General features: G+C 40.6%; 1 protein-coding gene across 2 annotated transcripts in view; it reads right to left on the bottom strand.

Moving 5' to 3' along the window:
* The window catches only part of LOC110516832 (WD repeat-containing protein 19), an 85,197-nt gene that overhangs the window by 48,104 nt on the left and 16,372 nt on the right, over window positions 1–20,721 (bottom strand). For both annotated transcript variants that reach the window (XM_090188333.1, XM_090188334.1), the window contains exons 12-15: window positions 10,000–10,114; window positions 9,801–9,907; window positions 9,436–9,552; window positions 6,878–6,955 (exon numbers count right to left, since the gene is read on the bottom strand). In XM_090188333.1, coding sequence (XP_090044459.1) covers window positions 6,878–6,955; window positions 9,436–9,552; window positions 9,801–9,907; window positions 10,000–10,114 — 417 coding nt within the window. The remainder of the gene's footprint in view (window positions 1–6,877; window positions 6,956–9,435; window positions 9,553–9,800; window positions 9,908–9,999; window positions 10,115–20,721) is intronic.

The raw sequence follows: 20,721 nt of genomic DNA, 5'->3' as shown, positions 1-20,721 counted from the left end.
TATTATATTAATCACCTGGAATATAATATATTATATATTTATTATATTAATCACCTGGAATATAATATATTATATATTTATTATAATAATCACCTGGAATATAATATATTATATATTTATTATAATAATCACCTGGAATATAATATATTATATATTTATTATATTAATCACCTGGAATATAATATATTATATATTTATTATAATAATCACCTGGAATATAATATATTATATATTTATTATATTAATCACCTGGAATATAATATATTATATATTTATTATAATAATCACCTGGAATATAATATATTATATATTTATTATAATAATCACCTGGAATATAATATATTATATATTTATTATATTAAACACCTGGAATATAATATATTATATATTTATTATATTAATCACCTGGAATATAATATATTATATATTTATTATATTAATCACCTGGAATATAATATAATATATTATATATTTATTATATTAAACACCTGGAATATAATATATTATATATTTATTATATTAATCACCTGGAATATAATATATTATATATTTATTATATTAATCACCTGGAATATAATATATTATATATTTATTATATTAATCACCTGGAATATAATATAATATATTATATATTTATTATAATAATCACCTGGAATATAATATATTATATTATATATTTATTATAATAATCACCTGGAATATAATATATTATATATTTATTATAATAATCACCTGGAATATAAAACAATTATATATTTATTATAATAATCGCCTGGAATATAATATATTATATTATATATTATATTATAATAATCACCTGGAATATAATATATTATATTATATATTTATTATAATAATCACCTGGAATATAATATATTATATATTTAGTATAATAATCACCTGGAATATAAAACAATTATATATTTATTATAATAATCGCCTGGAATATAATATATTATATTATATATTATATTATAATAATCACCTGGAATATAATATATTATATTATATATTTATTATAATAATCACCTGGAATATAATATATGATATATTTATTATATTAATCACCTGGAATATAATATATTATATATTTATTATAATAATCACCTGGAATATAATATATTATATATTTATTATAATAATCACCTGGAATATAATATATAATATATTTATTATAATAATCACCTGGAATATAATATATTATATATTTATTATAATAATCACCTGGAATATAATATATTATATATTTATTATAATAATCACCTGGAATATAATATATTATATTATATATTTATTATAATAATCACCTGGAATATAATATATTATATTATATATTTATTATAATAATCACCTGGAATATAATATATTATATATTTATTATAATAATCACCTGGAATATAATATATTATATTATATATTTATTATAATAATCACCTGGAATATAATATATTATATATTTATTATAATAATCACCTGGAATATATTATATTATATATTTATTATAATAATCACCTGGAATATAATATATTATATATTTATTATAATAATCACCTGGAATATAATATATTATATTATATATTTATTATAATAATCACCTGGAATATATTATATTATATATTTATTATAATAATCACCTGGAATATAATATATTATATATTTATTATAATAATCACCTGGAATATAATATATTATATTATATATTTATTATAATAATCACCTGGAATATAATATATTATATTATATATTTATTATAATAATCACCTGGAATATAATATATTATATTATATATTTATTATAATAATCACCTGGAATATAATATATTATATATTTATTATAATAATCACCTGGAATATAATATATTATATATTTATTATAATAATCACCTGGAATATAATATATTATATTATATATTTATTATAATAATCACCTGGAATATAATATATTATATTATATATTTATTATAATAATCACCTGGAATATAATATATTATATTATATATTTATTATAATAATCACCTGGAATATAATATATTATATATTTATTATAATAATCACCTGGAATATAATATATTATATATTTATTATAATAATCGCCTGGAATATAATATATTATATTATATATTTATTATAATAATCACCTGGAATATAATATATTATATATTTATTATATTAATCACCTGGAATATAATATATTATATTATATATTTATTATAATAATCACCTGGAATATAATATATTATATATTTAGTATAATAATCACCTGGAATATAAAACAATTATATATTTATTATAATAATCGCCTGGAATATAATATATTATATTATATATTATATTATAATAATCACCTGGAATATAATATATTATATTATATATTTATTATAATAATCACCTGGAATATAATATATTATATATTTAGTATAATAATCACCTGGAATATAAAACAATTATATATTTATTATAATAATCACCTGGAATATAATATATTATATATTTATTATAATAATCACCTGGAATATAATATATTATATATTTAGTATAATAATCACCTGGAATATAAAACAATTATATATTTATTATAATAATCACCTGGAATATAATATATTATATTATATATTTATTATAATAATCACCTGGAATATAATATATTATATATTTATTATATTAATCACCTGGAATATAATATATTATATATTTATTATAATAATCACCTGGAATATAATATATTATATATTTATTATAATAATCACCTGGAATATAATATATTATATTATATATTTATTATAATAATCACCTGGAATATAATATATTATATTATATATTTATTATAATAATCACCTGGAATATAATATATTATATATTTATTATATTAATCACCTGGAATATAATATATTATATTATATATTTATTATAATAATCACCTGGAATATAATATATTATATTATATATTTATTATAATAATCACCTGGAATATAATATATTATATATTTATTATAATAATCACCTGGAATATAATATATTATATTATATATTTATTATAATAATCACCTGGAATATAATATATTATATTATATATTTATTATAATAATCACCTGGAATATAATATATTATATTATATATTTATTATAATAATCACCTGGAATATAATATATTATATATTTATTATAATAATCACCTGGAATATAATATATTATATATTTATTATAATAATCGCCTGGAATATAATATATTATATTATATATTTATTATAATAATCACCTGGAATATAATATATTATATATTTATTATATTAATCACCTGGAATATAATATATTATATTATATATTTATTATAATAATCACCTGGAATATAATATATTATATATTTAGTATAATAATCACCTGGAATATAAAACAATTATATATTTATTATAATAATCGCCTGGAATATAATATATTATATATTATATTATAATAATCACCTGGAATATAATATATTATATTATATATTTATTATAATAATCACCTGGAATATAATATATTATATATTTAGTATAATAATCACCTGGAATATAAAACAATTATATATTTATTATAATAATCACCTGGAATATAATATATTATATATTTATTATAATAATCACCTGGAATATAATATATTATATATTTAGTATAATAATCACCTGGAATATAAAACAATTATATATTTATTATAATAATCACCTGGAATATAATATATTATATTATATATTTATTATAATAATCACCTGGAATATAATATATTATATATTTATTATATTAATCACCTGGAATATAATATATTATATATTTATTATAATAATCACCTGGAATATAATATATTATATATTTATTATAATAATCACCTGGAATATAATATATTATATTATATATTTATTATAATAATCACCTGGAATATAATATATTATATTATATATTTATTATAATAATCACCTGGAATATAATATATTATATATTTATTATATTAATCACCTGGAATATAATATATTATATTATATATTTATTATAATAATCACCTGGAATATAATATATTATATTATATATTTATTATAATAATCACCTGGAATATAATATATTATATTATATATTTATTATAATAATCACCTGGAATATAATATATTATATTATATATTTATTATAATAATCACCTGGAATATAATATATTATATTATATATTTATTATAATAATCACCTGGAATATAATATATTATATTATATATTTATTATATTAATCACCTGGAATATAATATATTATATTATATATTTATTATATTAATCACCTGGAATATAATATATTATATTATATATTTATTATAATAATCACCTGGAATATAATATATTATATATTTATTATAATAATCACCTGGAATATAATATATTATATTATATATTTATTATAATAATCACCTGGAATATAATATATTATATTATATATTTATTATAATAATCACCTGGAATATATTATATTATATATTTATTATAATAATCACCTGGAATATAATATATTATATTATATATTTATTATAATAATCACCTGGAATATAATATATTATATATTTATTATAATAATCGCCTGGAATATAATATATTATATATTTATTATAATAATCACCTGGAATATAATATATTATATATTTATTATAATAATCACCTGGAATATAAAACAATTATATATTTTAACTATAATCACCATCATCATCACCACCACCACCATCACCACCACCATCACCACCACCATCACCACCACCACCACCATCACCACCATCACCACCACTATCACCATCACCACCACCACCATCACCACCACCACCACCATCACCACCACCACCACCATCACCACCACCACCACCACCACCATCACCACCACCATCACCACCACCACCACCATCACCACCATCACCACCACTATCACCATCACCACCACCATCACCATCACCACCACCACCACCATCACCACCATCACCACCACTATCACCATCACCACCACCACCACCACCATCACCACCACCATCACCACCACCACCACCATCACCACCATCACCACCACTATCACCATCACCACCACCACCACCACCACCATCACCACCACTATCACCATCACCACCATCACCATCACCACCACCACCACCACTATCACCACAATCATCACCATCATCACCACCACCACCACCACAATCATCACCATCATCACCACCACCACCACCACCACAATCATCACCACCACCACCACCACCACAATCATCACCATCACCACAACCATCACCACCACCACCACCATCACCACAATCATCACCACCACCACAATCATCACCACCACCACCACCACCACCACAATCATCACCACCACCACCATCACCATCACCACAATCATCACCACCACCACAATCATCATCACCACCACCACCACCACAATCATCACCACCACCACCATCACCATCACTACAATCATCACCACCACCACAATCATCACCACCACCACCACCACCACCACCACCACTATCACCACAATCATCACCACCACCACCACCACAATCATCACCACCACCACCACCACCACCATCATCACCACCACCACCACCACCACAATCATCACCACCACCACCATCACCATCACCACAATCATCACCACCACCACAATCATCACCACCACCACCACCACCACCACAATCATCACCACCACCACCACCACCACCACCACAATCATCACCACAATCATCACCACCACCACTACCACCACCACCACCACAATCATCACCACCACCACCATCACCACCACCACAATCATCACCACCACCACCACAATCATCACCACCATCACCATCATCACCACCACCACCACCACAATCATCACCACCACCACAATCACCATCACCACAATCATCACCACCACCACAATCATCACCACCACCACCACCACCACCACCACAATCATCACCACCATCACCACCACAATCATCACCATCATCACCACCACCATCACCACCACCACAATCATCACCATCATCACCACCACCACCACCACCACCACAATCATCACCATCATCACCGCCACCATCACCACCACCACAATCATCACCATCACCACAATCATCACCATCATAACCATCACCACCACCACAATCATCACCACCACCACCACCACCACCACCACCACAATCATCACCATCATCACCACCACCATCACCATCACCACCACCATCACCACCACCACCATCACCACCACCACCACCACCAATATCATCACCACCACCACCACCACCATCACCACCACCACAATCACCACCACCACAATCACCACCACCACAATCACCACCATCACCACCACCACCACCACCATCACCACCACCACCACCATCATCACCACCACCACCACCACCATCACCACCACCATCATCACCACCACCACCATCACCACCACCATCATCACCACCACCACCATCATCACCACCACCATCACCAACACAATCATCACAATCATCACCACCACCACCACCACCACCACCACCATCAGCATCATCACCACCACCATTATCATCATCACCACCACCATTATCATAATCACCACCATCATCACCACCACCATTATCATCATCATCATCACCACCACCACCCCCATTATTCACACCACCAACACCACCATCACCACCACCATCATCACCACCACCATCACCAACACAATCATCACAATCATCACCACCACCACCACCACCACCACCACCATCAGCATCATCACCACCACCATTATCACCATCACCACCACCATTATCATCACCACCACCATTATCATCGGCGGCAACCCCATCACCTCCATTATCATCATCACCACCACCACCACCACCACCATCACCATAATATTATATTCACCTTCTTGATGCCGACTGGGTGGCGGTACTCGTTCAACATCTGCCAGTCTTCCACCAGGATGCAGACTATCACACCACTCTGAGAGGAGACATGGAGAGATACACACTATCACACCACTCTGGGAGGAGACATGGAGAGATACACACTCTCACACCACTCTGGGAGGAGACATGGAGAGATACACACTATCACACCACTCTGGGAGGAGACATGGAGAGATACACACTATCACACCACTCTGGGAGGAGACATGGAGAGATACACACTATCACACCACTCTGGGAGGAGACATGGAGAGATACACACTATCACACCACTCTGGGAGGAGACATGGAGAGATACACACTATCACACCACTCTGGGAGGAGACATGGAGAGATACACACTATCACACCACTCTGGGAGGAGACATGGAGAGATACACACTATCACACCACTCTGGGAGGAGACATGGAGAGACATGGAGAGATACACACTATCACACCACTCTGGGAGGAGACATGGAGAGATACACACTATCACACCACTCTGAGAGGAGACATGGAGAGACATGGAGAGATACACACTATCACACCACTCTGGGAGGAGACATGGAGAGACACACACTATCACACCACTCTGGGAGGAGACATGGAGAGATACACACTATCACACCATGTCTGGGAGGAGACATGGAGAGACACACACTATCACACCACTCTTGGAGGAGACATGGAGAGACATGGAGAGATACACACTATCACACCACTCTGGGAGGAGACATGGAGAGACACACACTATCACACCACTCTGGGAGGAGACATGGAGAGACACACACTATCACACCACTCTGGGAGGAGACATGGAGAGATACACACTATCACACCACTCTGGGAGGAGACATGGAGAGATACACACTATCACACCACTCTGGGAGGAGACATGGAGAGACATGGAGAGATACACACTATCACACCACTCTGGGAGGAGACATGGAGAGATACACACTATCACACCACTCTGGGAGGAGACATGGAGAGATACACACTATCACACCACTCTGGGAGGAGACATGGAGAGACATGGAGAGATACACACTATCACACCACTCTGGGAGGAGACATGGAGAGATACACACTATCACACCACTCTGGGAGGAGACATGGAGAGACACACACTATCACACCACTCTGGGAGGAGACATGGAGAGACATGGAGAGACACACACTATCACACCACTCTGGGAGGAGACATGGAGAGACACACACTATCACACCACTCTGGGAGGAGACATGGAGAGACATGGAGAGATTCACACACTATCACACCACTCTGGGAGGAGACATGGAGAGACTCACACTATCACACCACTCTGGGAGGAGACATGGAGAGACATGGAGAGATACACACTATCACACCACTCTGGGAGGAGACATGGAGAGATACACACTATCACACCACTCTGGGAGGAGACATGGAGAGATACACACTATCACACCACTCTGGGAGGAGACATGGAGAGATACACACTATCACACCACTCTGGTAGGAGACATGGAGAGATACACACTATCACACCACTCTGGGAGGAGACATGGAGAGATACACACTATCACACCACTCTGGGAGGAGACATGGAGAGATACACACTATCACACCACTCTGGGAGGAGACATGGAGACATACACACTATCACACCACTCTGGGAGGAGACATGGAGAGATACACACTATCACACCACTCTGGGAGGAGACATGGAGAGATACACACTATCACACCACTCTGGGAGGAGACATGGAGAGATTCACACACTATCACACCACTCTGGTAGGAGACATGGAGAGACACACACTATCACACCACTCTGGGAGGAGACATGGAGAGACATGGAGAGATACACACTATCACACCACTCTGGGAGGAGACATGGAGAGATACACACTATCACACCACTCTGGGAGGAGACATGGAGAGATACACACTATCACACCACTCTGGGAGGAGACATGGAGAGACACACACTATCACACCACTCTGGGAGGAGACATGGAGAGACATGGAGAGATTCACACACTATCACACCACTCTGGGAGGAGACATGGAGAGACTCACACTATCACACCACTCTGGGAGGAGACATGGAGAGATACACACTATCACACCACTCTGGGAGGAGACATGGAGAGACATGGAGAGATACACACTATCACACCACTCTGGGAGGAGACATGGAGAGATACACACTATCACACCACTCTGGGAGGAGACATGGAGAGATACACACTATCACACCACTCTGGGAGGAGACATGGAGAGACACACACTATCACACCACTCTGGGAGGAGACATGGAGAGACATGGAGAGATTCACACACTATCACACCACTCTGGGAGGAGACATGGAGAGACTCACACCACTCTGGGAGGAGACATGGAGAGACATGGAGAGACACACACTATCACACCACTCTGGGAGGAGACATGGAGAGACACACACTATCACACCACTCTGGAACATGGGGTTTCTAGGTTTAACACGTGTGTGTGTGTGTGTGTGTGTGTGTGTGTGGGGTCTTACATCAGTCCCGTAGAACAGGAAGTCGTTAGTGAGGGCGTGACTGACGATGTGTTCTTTACGGTCTCCGTCTGGAAACAGCCTGGTCTGTCTCTGTTCCTGTTGGCCCTCGCCCTCCATCTACACACACACACACACGTTAAGATCACAGATACGGACACTCAAATACACAGGACCTTCTACTACATACAGACCCCTCTCCTCACCCCCCCCCCCCCCCCCCCCCCAAACCTCTCCTCACCCCCCCAACCCTCTCCTCTCCCCCCCCCAAAACACCCCCAACCCTCTCCTCACCCCCCCCAACCTCCAACCCTCTCCTCACCCCCCCCAACCTCCAACCCTCTCCTCACCCACCCCCCCCTTCTCACCATGTGTAGCTGTACTTTGCCCTCAAACAGAGCCGCTGCGTATTCTGAGTTCAGACACATGGTGGCGATGGTCCCCAAATACTCCATGTCCTTCAGCCTCTCCACACCTGATGTTTACAAAAACATCACAATGTTTCCAAGAACACAAAACACACTCACAATACACACTCACAAACTCAGTGAACACACACACACACACCGGAGTCTCCCAGGGCGTAGAACCAGGCTCGGTTGTTCATCCCCACGGCAACGTGGTAGGGTCCCACGGCGATGAAGTTAGGCTCCACCTCCACCGCCACAGCAACAGGAGCTTCCTGTCAGACGACACGGAGTTCATGACACTGTGTGTGTGCGCACGCTCGCTCACCCGCTCTACAGGTGATCTGTTTAGAATGGTCCCCCAGGTGTTCTGTTTAGAATGGTGTTTCCCCCCAGGTGTTCTGTTTAGAATGGTGTTTCCCCCCAGGTGTTCTGTTTAGAATGGTGTTTCCCCCCAGGTGTTCTGTTTAGAATGGTGTTTCCCCCCAGGTGTTCTGTTTAGAATGGTGTTTACCCCCAGGTGTTCTGTTTAGAATGGTGTTTCCCCCCAGGTGTTCTGTTTAGAATGGTGTTTCCCCCCAGGTGTTCTGTTTAGAATGGTGTTTACCCCCAGGTGTTCTGTTTAGAATGGTGTTTCCCCCCAGGTGTTCTGTTTAGAATGGTGTTTTCCCCCAGGTGTTCTGTTTAGAATGGTGTTTCCCCCCAGGTGTTCTGTTTAGAATGGTGTTTACCCCCAGGTGTTCTGTTTAGAATGGTGTTTCCCCCCAGGTGTTCTGTTTAGAATGGTGTTTACCCCCAGGTGTTCTGTTTAGAATGGTGTTTTCCCCAGGTGTTCTGTTTAGAATGGTGTTTCCCCCCAGGTGTTCTGTTTAGAATGGCGTTTTCCCCCAGGTGTTCTGTTTAGAATGGTGTTTTCTCCCAGGTGTTCTGTTTAGAATGGTCCCCCAGGTGTTCTGTTTAGAATGGTCCCCCAGGTGTTCTGTTTAGAATGGTCCCCCAGGTGTTCTGTTTAGAATGTTCCCCCAGGTGTTCTGTTTAGAATGTTCCCCCAGGTGTTCTGTTTAGAATGGTCCCCCAGGTGTTCTGTTTAGAATGTTCCCCCAGGTGTTCTGTTTAGAATGGTGTTTTCCCCCAGGTGTTCTGTTTAGAATGGTGTTTTCCCCCAGGTGTTCTGTTTAGAATGGTGTTTTCCCCCAGGTGTTCTGTTTAGAATGGCGTTTTCCCCAGGTGTTCTGTTTAGAATGGTGTTTTCCCCAGGTGATCTGTTTAGAATGGTGTTTTCCCCCAGGTGATCTGTTTAGAATGGTGTTTTCCCCCAGGTGTTCTGTTTAGAATGGTGTTTTCCCCCAGGTGTTCTGTTTAGAATGGTGTTTTCCCCCAGGTGTTCTGTTTAGAATGGCGTTTTCCCCAGGTGTTCTGTTTAGAATGGCGTTTACCCCCAGGTGTTCTGTTTAGAATGGTGTTTACCCCCAGGTGTTCTGTTTAGAATGGTGTTTTCCCCCAGGTGTTCTGTTTAGAATGGTGTTTTCCCCCAGGTGTTCTGTTTAGAATGGCGTTTCCCCCCCAGGTGTTCTGTTTAGAATGGTGTTTTCCCCAGGTGTTCTGTTTAGAATGGTGTTTTCCCCAGGTGATCTGTTTAGAATGGTGTTTTCCCCCAGGTGTTCTGTTTAGAATGGTGTTTTCCCCAGGCGTTCTGTTTAGAATGGTGTTTTCCCCAGGTGTTCTGTTTAGAATGGTGTTTTCCCCCAGGTGTTCTGTTTAGAATGGTGTTTTCCCCAGGTGTTCTGTTTAGAATGGTGTTTGCCCCAGGTGTTCTGTTTAGAATGGTGTTTTCCCCCAGGTGTTCTGTTTAGAATGGTGTTTTCCCCAGGCGTTCTGTTTAGAATGGTGTTTTCCCCAGGTGTTCTGTTTAGAATGGTGTTTCCCCCAGGTGTTCTGTTTAGAATGGTGTTTTCCCCAGGTGTTCTGTTTAGAATGGTGTTTTCCCCCAGGTGTTCTGTTTAGAATGGTGTTTTCCCCCAGGGGTTCTGTTTAGAATGGTGTTTTCCCCCAGGTGTTCTGTTTAGAATGGTGTTTTCCCCCAGGTGTTCTGTTTAGAATGGTGTTTTCCCCCAGGTGTTCTGTTTAGAATGGTGTTTTCCCCAGGTGTTCTGTTTAGAATGGTGTTTTCCCCCAGGTGTTCTGTTTAGAATGGTGTTTTCCCCCAGGTGTTCTGTTTAGAATGGTGTTTTCCCCCAGGTGTTCTGTTTAGAATGGTCCCCCAGGTGTTCTGTTTAGAATGGTGTTTTCCCCAGGTGTTCTGTTTAGAATGGTCCCCCAGGTGTTCTGTTTAGAATGGTGTTTTCCCCAGGTGTTCTGTTTAGAATGGTGTTTTCCCCAGGTGTTCTGTTTAGAATGGTCCCCCAGGTGTTCTGTTTAGAATGGTGTTTTCCCCCAGGTGTTCTGTTTAGAATGGTGTTTTCCCCCAGGTGTTCTGTTTAGAATGGTCCCCCAGGTGTTCTGTTTAGAATGGTCCCCCAGGTGTTCTGTTTAGAATGGTCCCCCAGGTGTTCTGTTTAGAATGGTCCCCCAGGTGTTCTGTTTAGAATGGTGTTTTCCCCCAGGTGTTCTGTTTAGAATGGCGTTTCCCCCCGGTGTTCTGTTTAGAATGGCGTTTCCCCCCCGGTGTTCTGTTTAGAATGGTGTTTTCCCCCAGGTGTTCTGTTTAGAATGGTCCCCCAGGTGTTCTGTTTAGAATGGTCCCCCAGGTGTTCTGTTTAGAATGGTCCCCCAGGTGTTCTGTTTAGAATGGCGTTTCCGCCCAGGTGTTCTGTTTAGAATGGCGTTTCCCCCCAGGTGTTCTTTTTAGAATGGTGTTTTCCCCAGGTGTTCTGTTTAGAATGGTGTTTCCCCCCAGGGGTTCTGTTTAGAATGGTGTTTTCCCCCAGGTGTTCTGTTTAGAATGGTCCCCCAGGTGTTCTGTTTAGAATGTTCCCCCAGGTGTTCTGTTTAGAATGGTGTTTTCCCCCAGGCGTTCTGTTTAGAATGTTTCCCCAGGTGTTCTGTTTAGAATGGCGTTTTCCCCCAGGTGTTCTGTTTAGAATGGTGTTTTCCCCCAGGTGTTCTGTTTAGAATGGTCCCCCAGGTGTTCTGTTTAGAATGGTGTTTTCCCCCAGGTGTTCTGTTTAGAATGGTGTTTTCCCCCAGGTGTTCTGTTTAGAATGGTGTTTTCCCCAGGTGTTCTGTTTAGAATGGTGTTTTCCCCCAGGTGTTCTGTTTAGAATGGTGTTTTCCCCCAGGTGTTCTGTTTAGAATGGTCCCCCAGGTGTTCTGTTTAGAATGGTGTTTTCCCCAGGTGTTCTGTTTAGAATGGTCCCCCAGGTGTTCTGTTTAGAATGGTGTTTTCCCCCAGGTGTTCTGTTTAGAATGGTGTTTCCCCCCAGGTGTTCTGTTTAGAATGGTGTTTACCCCCAGGTGTTCTGTTTAGAATGGTGTTTCCCCCCAGGTGTTCTGTTTAGAATGGTGTTTACCCCCAGGTGTTCTGTTTAGAATGGTGTTTTCCCCAGGTGTTCTGTTTAGAATGGTGTTTCCCCCCAGGTGTTCTGTTTAGAATGGCGTTTTCCCCCAGGTGTTCTGTTTAGAATGGTGTTTTCTCCCAGGTGTTCTGTTTAGAATGGTCCCCCAGGTGTTCTGTTTAGAATGGTCCCCCAGGTGTTCTGTTTAGAATGGTCCCCCAGGTGTTCTGTTTAGAATGTTCCCCCAGGTGTTCTGTTTAGAATGTTCCCCCAGGTGTTCTGTTTAGAATGGTCCCCCAGGTGTTCTGTTTAGAATGGTCCCCCAGGTGTTCTGTTTAGAATGTTCCCCCAGGTGTTCTGTTTAGAATGTTCCCCCAGGTGTTCTGTTTAGAATGGTCCCCCAGGTGTTCTGTTTAGAATGTTCCCCCAGGTGTTCTGTTTAGAATGGTGTTTTCCCCCAGGTGTTCTGTTTAGAATGGTGTTTTCCCCCAGGTGTTCTGTTTAGAATGGTGTTTTCCCCCAGGTGTTCTGTTTAGAATGGCGTTTTCCCCAGGTGTTCTGTTTAGAATGGTGTTTTCCCCAGGTGATCTGTTTAGAATGGTGTTTTCCCCCAGGTGATCTGTTTAGAATGGTGTTTTCCCCCAGGTGTTCTGTTTAGAATGGTGTTTTCCCCCAGGTGTTCTGTTTAGAATGGTGTTTTCCCCCAGGTGTTCTGTTTAGAATGGCGTTTTCCCCAGGTGTTCTGTTTAGAATGGCGTTTACCCCCAGGTGTTCTGTTTAGAATGGTGTTTACCCCCAGGTGTTCTGTTTAGAATGGTGTTTTCCCCCAGGTGTTCTGTTTAGAATGGTGTTTTCCCCCAGGTGTTCTGTTTAGAATGGCGTTTCCCCCCCAGGTGTTCTGTTTAGAATGGTGTTTTCCCCAGGTGATCTGTTTAGAATGGTGTTTTCCCCCAGGTGTTCTGTTTAGAATGGTGTTTTCCCCAGGCGTTCTGTTTAGAATGGTGTTTCCCCCCAGGTGTTCTGTTTAGAATGGCGTTTTCCCCCAGGTGTTCTGTTTAGAATGGTGTTTTCTCCCAGGTGTTCTGTTTAGAATGGTCCCCCAGGTGTTCTGTTTAGAATGGTCCCCCAGGTGTTCTGTTTAGAATGGTCCCCCAGGTGTTCTGTTTAGAATGTTCCCCCAGGTGTTCTGTTTAGAATGTTCCCCCAGGTGTTCTGTTTAGAATGGTCCCCCAGGTGTTCTGTTTAGAATGGTCCCCCAGGTGTTCTGTTTAGAATGTTCCCCCAGGTGTTCTGTTTAGAATGTTCCCCCAGGTGTTCTGTTTAGAATGGTCCCCCAGGTGTTCTGTTTAGAATGTTCCCCCAGGTGTTCTGTTTAGAATGGTGTTTTCCCCCAGGTGTTCTGTTTAGAATGGTGTTTTCCCCCAGGTGTTCTGTTTAGAATGGTGTTTTCCCCCAGGTGTTCTGTTTAGAATGGCGTTTTCCCCAGGTGTTCTGTTTAGAATGGTGTTTTCCCCAGGTGATCTGTTTAGAATGGTGTTTTCCCCCAGGTGATCTGTTTAGAATGGTGTTTTCCCCCAGGTGTTCTGTTTAGAATGGTGTTTTCCCCCAGGTGTTCTGTTTAGAATGGTGTTTTCCCCCAGGTGTTCTGTTTAGAATGGCGTTTTCCCCAGGTGTTCTGTTTAGAATGGCGTTTACCCCCAGGTGTTCTGTTTAGAATGGTGTTTACCCCCAGGTGTTCTGTTTAGAATGGTGTTTTCCCCCAGGTGTTCTGTTTAGAATGGTGTTTTCCCCCAGGTGTTCTGTTTAGAATGGCGTTTCCCCCCCAGGTGTTCTGTTTAGAATGGTGTTTTCCCCAGGTGTTCTGTTTAGAATGGTGTTTTCCCCAGGTGATCTGTTTAGAATGGTGTTTTCCCCCAGGTGTTCTGTTTAGAATGGTGTTTTCCCCAGGCGTTCTGTTTAGAATGGTGTTTTCCCCAGGTGTTCTGTTTAGAATGGTGTTTTCCCCCAGGTGTTCTGTTTAGAATGGTGTTTTCCCCAGGTGTTCTGTTTAGAATGGTGTTTGCCCCAGGTGTTCTGTTTAGAATGGTGTTTTCCCCCAGGTGTTCTGTTTAGAATGGTGTTTTCCCCAGGCGTTCTGTTTAGAATGGTGTTTTCCCCAGGTGTTCTGTTTAGAATGGTGTTTCCCCCAGGTGTTCTGTTTAGAATGGTGTTTTCCCCAGGTGTTCTGTTTAGAATGGTGTTTTCCCCCAGGTGTTCTGTTTAGAATGGTGTTTTCCCCCAGGGGTTCTGTTTAGAATGGTGTTTTCCCCCAGGTGTTCTGTTTAGAATGGTGTTTTCCCCCAGGTGTTCTGTTTAGAATGGTGTTTTCCCCCAGGTGTTCTGTTTAGAATGGTGTTTTCCCCAGGTGTTCTGTTTAGAATGGTGTTTTCCCCCAGGTGTTCTGTTTAGAATGGTGTTTTCCCCCAGGTGTTCTGTTTAGAATGGTGTTTTCCCCCAGGTGTTCTGTTTAGAATGGTCCCCCAGGTGTTCTGTTTAGAATGGTGTTTTCCCCAGGTGTTCTGTTTAGAATGGTCCCCCAGGTGTTCTGTTTAGAATGGTGTTTTCCCCAGGTGTTCTGTTTAGAATGGTGTTTTCCCCAGGTGTTCTGTTTAGAATGGTCCCCCAGGTGTTCTGTTTAGAATGGTGTTTTCCCCCAGGTGTTCTGTTTAGAATGGTGTTTTCCCCCAGGTGTTCTGTTTAGAATGGTCCCCCAGGTGTTCTGTTTAGAATGGTCCCCCAGGTGTTCTGTTTAGAATGGTCCCCCAGGTGTTCTGTTTAGAATGGTCCCCCAGGTGTTCTGTTTAGAATGGTGTTTTCCCCCAGGTGTTCTGTTTAGAATGGCGTTTCCCCCCGGTGTTCTGTTTAGAATGGCGTTTCCCCCCCGGTGTTCTGTTTAGAATGGTGTTTTCCCCCAGGTGTTCTGTTTAGAATGGTCCCCCAGGTGTTCTGTTTAGAATGGTCCCCCAGGTGTTCTGTTTAGAATGGTCCCCCAGGTGTTCTGTTTAGAATGGCGTTTCCGCCCAGGTGTTCTGTTTAGAATGGCGTTTCCCCCCAGGTGTTCTTTTTAGAATGGTGTTTTCCCCAGGTGTTCTGTTTAGAATGGTGTTTCCCCCCAGGGGTTCTGTTTAGAATGGTGTTTTCCCCCAGGTGTTCTGTTTAGAATGGTCCCCCAGGTGTTCTGTTTAGAATGTTCCCCCAGGTGTTCTGTTTAGAATGGTGTTTTCCCCCAGGCGTTCTGTTTAGAATGTTTCCCCAGGTGTTCTGTTTAGAATGGCGTTTTCCCCCAGGTGTTCTGTTTAGAATGGTGTTTTCCCCCAGGTGTTCTGTTTAGAATGGTCCCCCAGGTGTTCTGTTTAGAATGGTGTTTTCCCCCAGGTGTTCTGTTTAGAATGGTGTTTTCCCCCAGGTGTTCTGTTTAGAATGGTGTTTTCCCCAGGTGTTCTGTTTAGAATGGTGTTTTCCCCCAGGTGTTCTGTTTAGAATGGTGTTTTCCCCCAGGTGTTCTGTTTAGAATGGTCCCCCAGGTGTTCTGTTTAGAATGGTGTTTTCCCCAGGTGTTCTGTTTAGAATGGTCCCCCAGGTGTTCTGTTTAGAATGGTGTTTTCCCCAGGTGTTCTGTTTAGAATGGTCCCCCAGGTGTTCTGTTTAGAATGGCGTTTTCCCCCAGGTGTTCTGTTTAGAATGGCGTTTTCCCCCAGGTGTTCTGTTTAGAATGGTGTTTTCCCCCAGGTGTTCTGTTTAGAATGGTCCCCCAGGTGTTCTGTTTAGAATGGTCCCCCAGGTGTTCTGTTTAGAATGTTCCCCCAGGTGTTCTGTTTAGAATGGTGTTTTCCCCCAGGTGTTCTGTTTAGAATGGTCCCCCAGGTGTTCTGTTTAGAATGGTCCCCCAGGTGTTCTGTTTAGAATGGTGTTTTCCCCCAGGTGTTCTGTTTAGAATGGTCCCCCAGGTGTTCTGTTTAGAATGGCGTTTCCCCCCCAGGTGTTCTGTTTAGAATGGTGTTTTCCCCCAGGTGTTCTGTTTAGAATGGTCCCCCAGGTGTTCTGTTTAGAATGGTCCCCCAGGTGTTCTGTTTAGAATGGTCCCCCAGGTGTTCTGTTTAGAATGGCGTTTCCGCCCAGGTGTTCTGTTTAGAATGGCGTTTCCCCCCAGGTGTTCTGTTTAGAATGGTGTTTTCCCCAGGTGTTCTGTTTAGAATGGTGTTTTCCCCAGGTGTTCTGTTTAGAATGGTCCCCCAGGTGTACTGTTTAGAATGGCGTTTTCCCCAGGCGTTCTGTTTAGAATGGCGTTTCCCCCCAGGTGTTCTGTTTAGAATGGTGTTTTCCCCCAGGTGTTCTGTTTAGAATGGTGTTTTCCCCCAGGTGTTCTGTTTAGAATGGTCCCCCAGGTGTTCTGTTTAGAATGGCGTTTCCCCCAGGTGTTCTGTTTAGAATGGTGTTTTAACCGGGTGTTCTGTTTAGAATGGTGTTTTAACCGGGTGTTCTGTTTAGAATGGTCCCCCAGGTGTTCTGTTTAGAATGGTCCCCTAGGTGTTCTGTTTAGAATGGTCCCCTAGGTGTTCTGTTTAGAATGGTCCCCCAGGTGTTCTGTTTAGAATGGTCCCCCAGGTGTTCTGTTTAGAATGTTCCCCCAGGTGTTCTGTTTAGAATGGTGTTTTAACCGGGTGTTCTGTTTAGAATGGTCCCCCAGGTGTTCTGTTTAGAATGGTCCCCCAGGTGTTCTGTTTAGAATGGTCCCCCAGGTGTTCTGTTTAGAATGGTCCCCCAGGTGTTCTGTTTAGAATGGTGTTTTAACCGGGTGTTCTGTTTAGAATGGTCCCCCAGGTGTTCTGTTTAGAATGGTGTTTTCCCCCAGGTGTTCTGTTTAGAATGGTCCCCCAGGTGTTCTGTTTAGAATGGTCCCCCAGGTGTTCTGTTTAGAATGGTCCCCCAGGTGTTCTGTTTAAAATGGTGTTTTAACCGGGTGTTCTGTTTAGAATGGTCCCCTAGGTGTTCTGTTTAGAATGGTGTTTTAACCGGGTGTTCTGTTTAGAATGGTCCCCTAGGTGTTCTGTTTAGAATGGTGTTTTCCCCCAGGTGTTCTGTTTAGAATGGTCCCCCAGGTGTTCTGTTTAGAATGGTGTTTTCCCCCAGGTGTTCTGTTTAGAATGGTGTTTTCCCCCAGGTGTTCTGTTTAGAATGGTCCCCCAGGTGTTCTGTTTAGAATGGTCCCCCAGGTGTTCTGTTTAGAATGGTCCCCCAGGTGTTCTGTTTAGAATGGTGTTTTCCCCCAGGGTTTCTGTTTAGAATGGCGTTTCCCCCCGGTGTTCTGTTTAGAATGGCGTTTCCCCCCCGGTGTTCTGTTTAGAATGGTGTTTTCCCCCAGGTGTTCTGTTTAGAATGGTCCCCCAGGTGTTCTGTTTAGAATGGTCCCCCAGGTGTTCTGTTTAGAATGGTCCCCCAGGTGTTCTGTTTAGAATGGCGTTTCCCCCCAGGTGTTCTTTTTAGAATGGTGTTTTCCCCAGGTGTTCTGTTTAGAATGGTGTTTCCCCCCAGGGGTTCTGTTTAGAATGGTGTTTTCCCCCAGGTGTTCTGTTTAGAATGGTCCCCCAGGTGTTCTGTTTAGAATGTTCCCCCAGGTGTTCTGTTTAGAATGGTGTTTTCCCCCAGGCGTTCTGTTTAGAATGTTTACCCAGGTGTTCTGTTTAGAATGGCGTTTTCCCCCAGGTGTTCTGTTTAGAATGGTGTTTTCCCCCAGGTGTTCTGTTTAGAATGGTCCCCCAGGTGTTCTGTTTAGAATGGTGTTTTCCCCCAGGTGTTCTGTTTAGAATGGTGTTTTCCCCAGGTGTTCTGTTTAGAATGGTGTTTTCCCCCAGGTGTTCTGTTTAGAATGGTGTTTTCCCCCAGGTGTTCTGTTTAGAATGGTCCCCCAGGTGTTCTGTTTAGAATGGTGTTTTCCCCAGGTGTTCTGTTTAGAATGGTCCCCCAGGTGTTCTGTTTAGAATGGTGTTTTCCCCAGGTGTTCTGTTTAGAATGGTCCCCCAGGTGTTCTGTTTAGAATGGCGTTTTCCCCCAGGTGTTCTGTTTAGAATGGCGTTTTCCCCCAGGTGTTCTGTTTAGAATGGTGTTTTCCCCCAGGTGTTCTGTTTAGAATGGTCCCCCAGGTGTTCTGTTTAGAATGGTCCCCCAGGTGTTCTGTTTAGAATGTTCCACCCAGGTGTTCTGTTTAGAATGGTGTTTTCCCCCAGGTGTTCTGTTTAGAATGGTCCCCCAGGTGTTCTGTTTAGAATGGTCCCCCAGGTGTTCTGTTTAGAATGGTGTTTTCCCCCAGGTGTTCTGTTTAGAATGGTCCCCCAGGTGTTCTGTTTAGAATGGCGTTTCCCCCCCAGGTGTTCTGTTTAGAATGGTGTTTTCCCCCAGGTGTTCTGTTTAGAATGGTCCCCCAGGTGTTCTGTTTAGAATGGTCCCCCAGGTGTTCTGTTTAGAATGGTCCCCCAGGTGTTCTGTTTAGAATGGCGTTTCCGCCCAGGTGTTCTGTTTAGAATGGCGTTTCCCCCCAGGTGTTCTGTTTAGAATGGTGTTTTCCCCAGGTGTTCTGTTTAGAATGGTGTTTTCCCCAGGTGTTCTGTTTAGAATGGTCCCCCAGGTGTACTGTTTAGAATGGCGTTTTCCCCAGGCGTTCTGTTTAGAATGGCGTTTCCCCCCAGGTGTTCTGTTTAGAATGGTGTTTTCCCCCAGGTGTTCTGTTTAGAATGGTGTTTTCCCCCAGGTGTTCTGTTTAGAATGGCGTTTCCCCCAGGTGTTCTGTTTAGAATGGTGTTTTAACCGGGTGTTCTGTTTAGAATGTTCCCCCAGGTGTTCTGTTTAGAATGGTGTTTTAACCGGGTGTTCTGTTTAGAATGGTCCCCCAGGTGTTCTGTTTAGAATGGTCCCCTAGGTGTTCTGTTTAGAATGGTCCCCTAGGTGTTCTGTTTAGAATGGTCCCCCAGGTGTTCTGTTTAGAATGGTCCCCCAGGTGTTCTGTTTAGAATGTTCCCCCAGGTGTTCTGTTTAGAATGGTGTTTTAACCGGGTGTTCTGTTTAGAATGGTCCCCCAGGTGTTCTGTTTAGAATGGTCCCCCAGGTGTTCTGTTTAGAATGGTCCCCCAGGTGTTCTGTTTAGAATGGTCCCCCAGATGTTCTGTTTAGAATGGTGTTTTAACCGGGTGTTCTGTTTAGAATGGTCCCCCAGGTGTTCTGTTTAGAATGGTGTTTTCCCCCAGGTGTTCTGTTTAGAATGGTCCCCCAGGTGTTCTGTTTAGAATGGTCCCCCAGGTGTTCTGTTTAGAATGGTCCCCCAGGTGTTCTGTTTAAAATGGTGTTTTAACCGGGTG

The sequence above is a fragment of the Oncorhynchus mykiss genome, chromosome 10, assembly GCF_057628025.1.
Source record: "Oncorhynchus mykiss isolate SJ-2025 chromosome 10, ASM5762802v1, whole genome shotgun sequence".
In the NCBI taxonomy this organism is placed as follows: Eukaryota; Metazoa; Chordata; class Actinopteri; order Salmoniformes; family Salmonidae; genus Oncorhynchus; species Oncorhynchus mykiss.
The sequence above is the reverse complement of the archived record's forward strand: the minus strand, read 5'-3'. Positions and strand labels throughout refer to the sequence as shown.